This window comes from Eschrichtius robustus, chromosome 18, assembly GCF_028021215.1.
Source record: "Eschrichtius robustus isolate mEscRob2 chromosome 18, mEscRob2.pri, whole genome shotgun sequence".
NCBI lineage: Eukaryota > Metazoa > Chordata > Mammalia > Artiodactyla > Eschrichtiidae > Eschrichtius > Eschrichtius robustus.
Genome location: NC_090841.1, coordinates 66559082 through 66570230, shown reverse-complemented (window position 1 = coordinate 66570230; position 11149 = coordinate 66559082). Strand labels below are relative to the sequence as shown.

General features: G+C 47.0%; 1 protein-coding gene across 2 annotated transcripts; it reads left to right on the top strand.

Moving 5' to 3' along the window:
* Positions 1-7742: 7742 nt before the first annotated feature.
* On the top strand, positions 7743-8573 carry SOX21 (SRY-box transcription factor 21). Of its 2 annotated transcripts, XM_068526911.1 has the most exons (2): positions 7743-8117; positions 8199-8573. In XM_068526911.1, the coding sequence occupies exons 1-2, from the start codon at positions 7743-7745 to the stop codon at positions 8571-8573; spliced, it is 750 nt and encodes a 249-aa protein (XP_068383012.1). The 2 variants fall into 2 exon arrangements, with proteins under 2 accessions (XP_068383012.1, XP_068383011.1); XM_068526910.1 differs by having other exon boundaries at positions 7743-8573.
* The last annotated feature ends 2576 nt before the right edge of the window (positions 8574-11149 follow it).

Below are 11149 nucleotides of genomic sequence, written 5' to 3'. Positions count from 1 at the left end.
CTTAAAAGTTCTCATCACAAGAAAAAAAATTTTAGAACTATATACTGTGACGAATGTTAACTAGACTTATTGTAGTGATCATTCCACAATATATACAAGTATCAAATCATTATGTTTTCATCTGAAAAGAGTTTGAAGACCCTCCCTCCCATTATAATATAATGTTATATGTCAATTATACCTCAATTTAAATTTTTTAATAAAAAATTAAAAATATTTGGGTTTTTAAAGAATATTTAGAACCTGACAATCTTTTCTACAGTTTATATGGAAATGCAAAGGCCAAGAATAGCCATGATACTTTTGAATAAGAAGAAAATGAAAGTACTTGCTCTGCCAGAATTAGGATAGTGCAAAAATTGAAAAATATGAAGCAAAGTAGAGAGCTCAGAAACTCAACTCACATCATATGGCAAAGGGAGCACTAGTGAGCAGTATAAAAAAGCAGTCTTTACAATGAATGGTTCTAGAAAATTGAGTGTCCATATGGAAAGAAATCAAGTCTTATACTACACACAGAAATCAACTTCAGATGGATTCTGGAAATGGAGAAATAGCTCCTATATGACCAACCCTCCCTTAGATAAGAACCATAAACTTTGGACAAAATATTTTTTAAAAAACCTCTCTGAATGTGCAGAAAAACCAAAAGCAAACAGAAACACAAGGGAACACACTTGGAAAAAGGGTACAGTCTTAAGTGAGTTTCCCATTTTTATAGTTTTTTGCTTGTAAAATATCTTGCATGTATACAACAGTAGACATGAACAAGAATGCCTACGGCAGCAAGTACACATGGTTAAAAATTGGAAACAACCCACATGCTCATCAGCAGGAGCGTATAAGCAAATACACTGTGGTATATTTGCAACAATTAAATATCAGACAGCAGATGAATAAACTCAGTGACATGCAGTAACATTGAACCCAAACAACATAATTAAATGAAAAAAGGTAATCAATAAAGATTACATACAAAAGTTTAACTTATAAACATTTAAAGTTAAAACAAAAAGAAAAACATACATTTAAAGGATACACATAGATGAGAAAAGTTATATAGCTAAATTTAAAAATCAAGGGAATGAAAATTGTTACATTGGGTTAGGGAAGGCAAGTGTAGAGTTTTCTGGGGAGAGGATTTGATTTAATATAGGTTTACCAGCAGATTTTATTTTGGATGGTAGATTCATAGGTATTTATTACATGATGAAAGAAAGAAAGAAAGAAAGAGAGGGAGGGAGGGAGGGAGGAAGGAAGGAAGAAAGTCACTGATGGAGCAGTTATGAGAGTGTATCATGCACCAGGAATTGTGATTAAAACAATTCTGTGTACTTGGATCTTACAAAAGAAAGGTAGAGAGAGAGGGATGAGGGAGGGAAGGAAAGAGGGAAGGAGAGAGGGTGGGTTGGACAACCAGGGTTAGGGGAACATACAGACTGAGATTAGATATCATTGTTATAAGGTTCCCTTTTAGCAGCCCTTGGCTATCAGAAAAAAGGTAGAGATTGCGTTCTGTTTGGCGCTGGCAATTGTTCAGTGTTTGCAGTGGGAAGCCGGGGAGTGAGGGATAGTGAGTTACAGCTGAGACCAAACCTGTGCTGACAACCACAGGAGCCAGGGGGAGCCTGGCTGCCAGGCACCAGAACTGGACGTTGGGGTGCTGTTGTTACGGGCTTGGAATGCACTACTGAAGAGATTACCATTGGGCACTCCTCACAGAGGCAGCGCAGCACTGAGTGAGTCACCGAAGGCTTGAGGAAGTAGGTGGAACTGAGAATCTGAGCCAGGAAGGAGCTGAGCCTTCAACTGGGACTCAGAGTGGTGGTGGTGAAGAGCATCAGCTTAGTTCAGATCCCATTTCTTCCACTTACGGTTGTGTGACTTTGGGCGAGTTGCTTATTCATCAGCTCTAAGGCTCTGTTCCCCAATTGCAAACTGAGATAACTCTTACCTCCTAGGATTTTCCTAAAAATTAAATAAGATAGTGTATGTAAAAGGGATAGTATCTTAGGAACTCAATAAATGATAGTTATGATCAAACTGCTTAACCAAGCAGATTCATCCTTAGATAGGAAACTGAATCTGGGAGGGAGTAGCACACAGGCCAGAGCAATCTGGAAGCTGGAAAGAAGGACCGCCTGACCTCCTCATTCATTTCTGGGTTTGTTCATGGCCAGCTCTCTCCCACTTACAAAAAGCACTTATTCTAGGGCTTCCCTGGTGGCGCAGTGGTTGAGAATCTGCCTGCCAATGCAGGGGACATGGGTTCGAGCCCTGGTCTGGGAAGATCCCACATGCCGCGGAGCAACTAGGCCCGTGAGCCACAACTACTGAGCCTGCGCGTCTGGAGCCTGTGCTCCGCAACAAGAGAGGCCGCGATAGTGAGAGGCCCGCGCACAGCGATGAAGAGTGGCCCCCGCTTGCCGCACCTAGAGAAAGCCCTAGCACAGAAATGCAGACCCAACATAGCAATCAATCAATCGATAAATCTTTAAAAAAAAAAAAAAAGCACTTATTCTAGAGAAAAGTCAATCCCTCCATTGCTTTTATAGGATTCTCAGGATCTGAAATGAGTACTTTGTGAAGCTGTCTTGGATTATTTGTATTGTCTTTTTTCCCTTAGGTGTTTTATTTGGGGGTGGGGGTGAGGTGGGGAGGGAAGGATGGGGTGAAAGGGAGCTGTTTTTTATTTTGTATTTCTTGCTCTGCCATCTAGGTAAAGCTCTTTTAGAAAATGCCAGCCTGAGTGAGTACTGCTAAGGAGGAATGAAGACAGGCATTCTCATAATTAATCTGTACAGTCCCAGCTTTGCAATATGGCAGGAACAGTGAGAATAAAGGGACAGAAATCTTACAAGGATGAAAATTTAGTAGTAACCAGTCAAGGGCCACTCTTGCAGCCATTCACTCTAACCATGACTGCCTGACCTAATTCCTCATCTCTCGGCCTTTATGTGGACCATGTGTCTGGGATTTATTTCCCCTTATGGAGGCTGATGGAGGTGGGGCTGATAGGAGTACAACTAGGGAACTAGTTGTAGGAACTAATCCTACTAGGAGTAGGATTAGTAGGAACTGTGACGAAAGCCTGAGACTGGCTTTTGTCAGTTTGCTCATTTCCTCCTTAACAGGACAAACAGGCTGTATCACTTTTCTAGGCAGGTTTGAAAGCTTATGAATTCTTTCTGTGCACTTGCTTAAGACCAGAAGCCCGAAGTTCTCTAACTCCAGCTGTCTGCTCCCAGTGTTCCAGGTGCCACGACTTGGCCCCTGCACTTTGAAGGCATCACCTTTCCCACCCTGTCACTTCCACTTGGTCACTTCTCAGTACCCCACTGGTTTGCTTTCTTTGCTGTGGTTTCACCTCCATGGTTCTAGAAAAATGTGACAATGAGCCATCTGGGTGAAAATCCAGTGAGAAAACGGAGATGGAATGGATGGAGGAAAATGATTTAGTTCACTGTGATCCCTTGTCTTCTGTTGGGATCCAAATATTCTCCCCTCTTTTATGGAAGAGAAAGAGAAAGAGGAAGAAAGCCAGTCAGTCTGGTGTTGCCAAGGTATTTTTAAAATTTCCCCCAACAACCTCATTGCTGCCTCCTAGTGAAAGTTTTAGAATTGAAAAAAGACCATTTACAGGGAGGACCTAAGGGAAAAAGCAGAAACTGACTTTACACAGACCCCCCCAAACTTTTTCTGAGCGAGTGTCTGCCTCTCTGTCTCTGATTAGATGTATTTGTGATCACGGGTATTCCTTGGCCACAAGGCAAATACAGAGCCCGTCACAGACTCCACTGATCGAGGTCACTGTTCTTTGGGTGTTCACAATTGAGTTGGCAATATAAAGCCCACAGAACTTCTAATTCTCTTTCAATTTATTTTTCCTTCACTCTTCACTCATACAGACTACTCTCTTTCCTAAATCTTGGTATTTTTTCACTTTTAGATCAAAATGTATAAGAACAAATAGATAACATTCTATCAATTCAAACATAAGGTCTGTGGACACTAAAATTGAACTGTCATTTCGGTATATAAGAAAGAGAACGGCAACGAAACTTACTTGGTGAAAGGCTCAACCAGATTTGGGCAAGAGGTGTGAAGGTTGGTGAATAACAGCCATGCTTTGCTGCCTTCCCTTCATGCAGGGCTCATTGTGAAGGCCTCTCCCTGGACGGGAGGCTGTAGGCCAAGAATACTGATCCCCCAAAAACCAAAATTAAAAACCAAATCTCTCCTATTTTGAAGTTTCATTTGGTGAAGAACAAACAAGCACACAAACAGCCGTTTTCTCCTTAGGTATGGGAACACCTTTTCCCCCCCACAGTTCAACATTCATGGACTTAAGAACTTTCAAATTTGGTTCATTTAATAACACTAAACAGGTGATACTGCACAATTTATGAAACTATATCCCAGGAAGCTTACGTATTTTATTTTTATAAGATATTGCACATACAAGCATACATTTCAATCATATACGCAAACATTTCTTTTCATGGTAATAATTTACTGCAACTGATTTTTAAACTTAAATTGGAAAAGAATACGTAATAATTTAACTCACCAATATAAAATTTTTTCTCAATCCTTATCCTTTTGTATATATCAAAATAATTTTTGGGATTAGACTCAACTTTATTCACAATGTTTTTAATGAATAACAGTTTTCATAACTTGCATCCTTATACATATGTTCTCTATATGACAGTGTGTAATATTTTTGTGTCAAACCTATCCTACAAGTTAGTAGGTTAAAAGCTCAGGGATGATACTTTTCTAGTTTATCATCACAAAACAGTATATTTAATATTCTAGTCTATGTAATTGCACCTGCTGGGGTTTTAACGTTGCTCCACCCAGAGTCTGTGAGCAACAGAGCGTCTTTATAGAGCCTGTAAAGGAATATGGTTCTAAAGAAATCAGTCCAATTGTTTTAGCAACACAAGGGCTGATACAAAGTAAACATTTGCAGTGTGGTATCTTAAGAAAGATAGCCACTCCCATACATTTCACTGCTGATTTGCATTTCTATATGTCCTCACAGCAGCTAAAAAAAAAAAAAAGCAACAATCACTATTCTTTTATTAAAATGAGCAATAAAACGAACCTAACTTTAAACTAAAACTGATGGCCAAAAAACTTTTTATTTAAGTTCAATCAGTACTTTGTGTCTGCCTATGTGTCTGTGTGTGAATTGAACATGAATTGCTGGCAAGACTTAAAGAGTTAACTGATTATAGAACGTCCTACTTGTACACACCACATGGCTAGGTCAAATCCAAACTGCCAAAGAAAGAAGGCAAGCAAGTTCTCCCTGAAGGGCAGGCCAACTGGTGAATGAAATCTCCAGACTGATCATGTTATAAGTGAGCTGCAGCATACCAAGAAGTCCGGAAAATATGCAAATAAAATCGTGCTGCTTGATTTTTGCATTATGTCAAATATAAAGAAAAAAACTGCTCTTACTAAAGAAAATTGTGCTTAACAGCATAAAAATATTCCAATATAGAGTGATTAGTATGTTTCGCTTTTGTCTTTCAGAGGGACGTTTTATACTTCTTAGTGATTTTGAACACCTCACTCTACCGGTGCATTTAAGTGAGATACTGTGAGTTAACTGTACCTTAAAGATAAAGAGATCAGCATATGCATGACTGACTACTAGAATAGAAACAAAACAAACCCCCAGAATTTTAAAAGATCTGAATAGTCAGCCAAGGATGCCTGGGCTACGTCCTTTTCGAAAGGGTTGCCAAGAGCACGCTCAGTCCCTCTCAGTTATTTTTCACTCCACGACCTCTGACTGGATGCATCACCAGTGCAAGAAAATTCGGGAAGCATCTGCTGCAAGCAACATCTGGACCTCCAAGGAAAATGAGCACTTTCTTGCTAGGAAAAGTCTCCAACATTTTCTAGGGTGGGTCCCCTCTTCCTCCGAAGCTCGTGAGGCTCCCCTCCACGTGCGCGCCTCCTTCCTCCTGGCAGAGGATCCCACAGCCGCGACCAGGGCTGCTCCGGCCGGCCAGGGTAGCCGGGATGACACTAGGGGGTTGCCAACGCCAAACAGTGCGCAAACTCGGCGGCGCGCTCCGGACTCTCCACTCGCCTAAACCTGCTCTCAAGTGAAAAGGGGTGGGAGGAGGAGTATGAGGGGGGCGGAGGGGATCCTGTTTAATTCGCGGTCCTGGGGGTGTGGGAGCGGGAGGAGGCTCCACGGGGCCCTCCTCCCTCCTGGAGTCCTGGGCTCCACCTCCTCCGCATGCTCCCAGATATACACACACTCAGCCGCGGCTGGACATGCACACCCAGCGCCGGCTCCGGGCGCGTGCACACGCAGGTAGCGACACTCACCTGAGCCCGTGCACAGGGCTCCTGTCGCCTCGGGAGCGGCGGACTGGCGGCCTGGGCCGCGGAGGGGCCCCCTGTGCTGCGGGACTGGGGGAATCGGGAGCAGCCCCAGCGCGGACCTGCGAACTGAGGTGATGGCGCGTCTTCCTTAAATCCCCCACCCACCCCGCACCTCCACCCTCTAGGCTCTCGCCGGGGAAGCCAGGACAGAGGGGCCCCGGGCGCGGAGCACACGCGGGCGCACGCCCGGAGGCGAGCGCGCCGAGAGGGGCGCCGCGGCGCCGGCGCAGGAAACTTGGGCGAAGTTAGTTGCAAGTCCCGGGAGGAGGCCCAGAGGACCGAGGAGGGGACGCGGCCGGTGCTGGGCCCGCCGCCTGCCCGGAAGCCGGGCCGCGCTCCACGCCCGGTGCGCTCCGGGAGCCCGAGTCGGCCGGAGAGCCAGGAGGGGCTTGGAGCGAGCGGAGCCGGCATGGCTCGAGGGACAGCGAGACGCGGCGCTTCGGCGAGCCAGGAGGATTTCCTTTGAGGCCCGGAGATCCTAGGCTCGCTCAAGCCTCACCCAACCTCCTTCCCCGACCGGCAGGCGGAGAGGAAGACCCACGAGGCAGGTGCTGGGGCGCGTACAGCTCCCTCCCGCAAAACCCCAGCTCATTAGGGGGTTCCCGTCAGCGCGCCCTGCCTGCCCCGAGTGAGGAAGACCGGCTGGTGCTGCTGTATTTGTATTTATATCCATTGCTGCGCTCTGCGTTCCCTCGGTGCGCCCGGACCCTCCTCCGTCTCCCCCCTCCTCTTCCTCCTCCGGGGCCACCTCCCCTCCTCCCCCCACCCCCATCTGCTACTGTCAAATGAGAAAGTCACCGAGGAGAACCCAAACACTCCAGCCGCCGAGAGCCCCCTTTGGCACTTGGCAGCGCGCGGCGGCTGACTCCTCAGCTCAACCTGGTGGAGCCTCCGCGACGCAAGTTTCCCGGCTGCTGTGCCTTTAACAGAGAAAAGACCGAGGACCGGGAGAGCGCTGCCCGGTGGCGGCTACCTGCGGGGAGTTCGCGAGCGAACGCAACTGGAGAGGAAGGACAAAAAAGAAAGCAAAGGGCAGACTGCCACCGTGGGGTGGGGACACCGCCGAGAAGTTATCGCGCCGCGGAGAGGATTTTCCCGAGCGCTTGGCCGGAGAGAGCAGGGCGGCCAGGGGAGCGGCGCGGCCCGGGGCTGGTCCCCCGGCCCCCTCCTCCTCCCGGGCGGGAGCGACGCCGGGGTGCGAAGTGGGGCGCGGCGAGCGCGGCGGGCCGGAAGGGTCCCCGCGGACAGCCAACATTGATTTCCTCCGGGCCGACAGCGACGGCGCGGGCGGCGGCGGCGGCGGGCTGCAGCCGCGGCACGGCGACAGCATGTCCAAGCCGGTGGACCACGTCAAGCGGCCCATGAATGCCTTCATGGTCTGGTCGCGGGCTCAGCGGCGCAAGATGGCCCAGGAGAACCCCAAGATGCACAACTCGGAGATCAGCAAGCGCCTGGGCGCCGAGTGGAAGCTGCTCACCGAATCGGAGAAGCGGCCGTTCATCGACGAGGCGAAGCGCCTGCGCGCCATGCACATGAAGGAGCACCCAGACTACAAGTACCGGCCGAGGCGCAAGCCCAAGACGCTGCTCAAGAAGGACAAGTTCGCCTTCCCTGTGCCCTACGGCCTGGGCGGCGTGACCGACGCCGAGCACCCGGCTCTCAAGGCGGGCGCCGGGCTGCACGCGGGCGCGGGTGGCGGCCTGGTGCCCGAGTCGCTGCTCGCCAACCCCGAGAAGGCGGCCGCCGCCGCCGCCGCGGCTGCCGCCCGCGTCTTCTTCCCGCAGTCGGCCGCCGCCGCCGCCGCCGCCGCCGCCGCCGCCGCCGCCGGCAGCCCCTACTCGCTGCTCGACCTGGGCTCCAAGATGGCAGAGATCTCGTCCTCCTCGTCCGGCCTCCCGTACGCGTCGTCGCTGGGCTACCCGACCGCGGGCGCGGGCGCCTTCCACGGCGCGGCGGCGGCGGCTGCAGCGGCGGCCGCGGCCGCCGGGGGGCACACGCACTCGCACCCCAGCCCGGGCAACCCGGGCTATATGATCCCGTGCAACTGCAGCGCGTGGCCCAGTCCCGGGTTGCAGCCGCCGCTCGCCTACATCCTACTGCCCGGCATGGGCAAGCCTCAGCTGGACCCCTACCCCGCGGCCTACGCCGCCGCGCTATGACCCCGCGGGGCCGCCTCGCGAGGACCGGTGTGCACACGTGTACATATGTATAGGTACGAGCTCTGCGGCCCCCCCGAGCGCCCTCCCGCGACGGGGGCCCCGGTTTGTATGTACATAAGATGTATAGGTGCCAGGCGGAGGCAGAGAGGCCAGTCGGGTCGCGAGTGGCCGAGCGCGCGAGTGCGCGGGCGAGTGTGCGTGTGAATTCACAGGGTCATTTCAGACCTGCACCCCGGCAGACAACTTTAAAGAGGGCAGTTGTATCTCGCAGCAGCTGATGTTTGCTTTGCACTTCGGAACCTGTTGCGTTATGGCCCACAGAGGTGGAGGAGTAATTTTTTGATATGTTGGGCTTTCCAGCTTTCTTTGTTGGAAGTTTATTGTCGGTTTTGTTTTTGTTTCCCATTAGCTTTCTTTTATTGTTATTATTCTTTTCTCCTGGTCGCTGTTGCATGCACTCTGTTCGAATGTTGGGTCTGAAATGGTTGGCACAAGGGAAAAGCTGATCTGTGTCATTAGTTTCTCGGAGCGGGATGGCTCTGAGCAGCCTTGCTCCCTATTTGTACCATTTGAACTTTGCAAATCTCTGTTCTCTCAAGCAGAACCCCCAGGCCGGATCCATTCTTGACCAGTGACCGGCTCGAATCTGGCCTTTTGTGTGTGAGATGATCACGGTTTCTTTTGTTTATCATAGCATATGCAAATCAGAGCAAGAGCTCTTTCTCAAGAGCAAGGACGGCAAGCAAGAAGTATGTGTGAGATGAAAAGTTGTCAATTGGATTTTCTCCCTTAAAAAACAAACAAACAAACAAAAAACTGCTAGAAGTCTCCCTCAGTCCACTCGCTTGGATTTTTGACACAGTTTACACAGAAAGAGAAAAGGCATTATTCCTATTTTCCCCTTATGACTTGAGTTTCACCTTAAGATTGTAAATGTGTATATGTCCTTGAAAACATTAAGTCTGAAAATGTGTTATTTGCGTTGCCCTAAATCTGAGTCGGTTTTAGACTCTAAAACATTTTGAACAAATGTCAAAGTTAACTTTTAAAAATTGCGGGTCTATTTCAGAACCGCAATTTTATCTAAGATTAAATCAGACTTTTTTTGTCTGAGTGGTAATTATATATTTATTATTTAGCAAAACAAAACAAAAACCAGAATTGTTTTGACAGATGCCTCTCTGTTTCAACTAGCATTTCTCCAACTCAAACCGTTTAAATGTGTTTTGGAGTTCCCTCCCTAATTAGCTTATTTTTTAGATCACCTGCAATTCATTTGCAAATTATGATAAAACACATTTTAGAGAAAAGAACCTCATTTGTAGCTCTTTTTCTTTTTAAATGTATATATTTTGACTAATGTTTGTGAATGAAGTTGGCTAACATGTATTTAGTTTCATTTTGGCTTTATGTAATATAAAGTTTTAAAAAGTTTAAGTATTGGTTTTAACCTTTATGTGTAAATGGTTTTCTTGTGTGATCTTCTAATTTAATATTAGACGTCTAAGCTATATCTGTAAATTAGAATCCGACTATCACTCTGTTCATTTTTTTTGAACAAAGAGTTTAAATAAAGCCTGAACCAGGGAAAAGAGAAAATCCTTTATTTCTTGTTGAGTTCCTAACAAGATTTTTATCTGAATTGCCCTTACGTGCCTGGTCCAGGTGAAGTGTAAGGTATCCTCCAAAGGCAGCCTTTGTTTCACTTTTGAATAGATTTACTAGGAAATCTAAATCAAGCCATTGTTATTCAGAGCCAAAAACCTGATTTATCACATTTTTAATCGTGAATAGGAAAGAAGATAAAAAAAAAAAAAACCCAAGTAGTTGTATTATCTTGGGGGGGGGGGGCGGGTGGTGGGGAAGGCATTCATGAACCAGTAGAACAGAGCCCATTGAAAACATCCAGACCGTTTAAAGCATTTCACTAGTTTCCAGTAACATTTTAAGAGGAGAAAGTTGCCTGACCACTTTATCCTGTTAGTCGGAGAGCTCCACTGCTTAAATCAGTGTAATTTGTTCGTGTATCTTTGGCATATTCCTTATTTACACCTTAAGATTTTATTTGTAAGGATAATCACTGCTAACGACATTTTACAACTTTGGGCCTCTTTAAGGCTTTATTCTGTCATGCTAGTGGCATTAAAATAGAAATATAACAAATTCTAACGGAGAGGGTTGAATTTCCAAGGCTAGACAAGTTTCCACTGGAGAAAGGTTTGAAATCGTAAAGGATTTTAATATTAGAAAAGAAATTATAGGGCGCCAGGAAGAATATCAGAGAAAAAAAAATTAACTGCAGGGAGATCTTTATTTTCGCCCCACCAAGATAGAACTTCTCAAGATACAAGACTCAACTAGTCCTAAACTAGTTTCCCTACCGACAGAGACCGTCTCTGGAGCTCCACGTCTTTATAAGCGATCCAACTCTTTAAAGTCATTGTTTTCCCCCAACGGAATAATATTTTAAGAACCATGAAAAGTTTTGGAAATGTGAAAAATAGGCTCTGCTGGTTTGACCCTGATTCACTAATTAAAACGATCCCTCTCCTCTTATTCCCCGAGCTCTTCGCAAT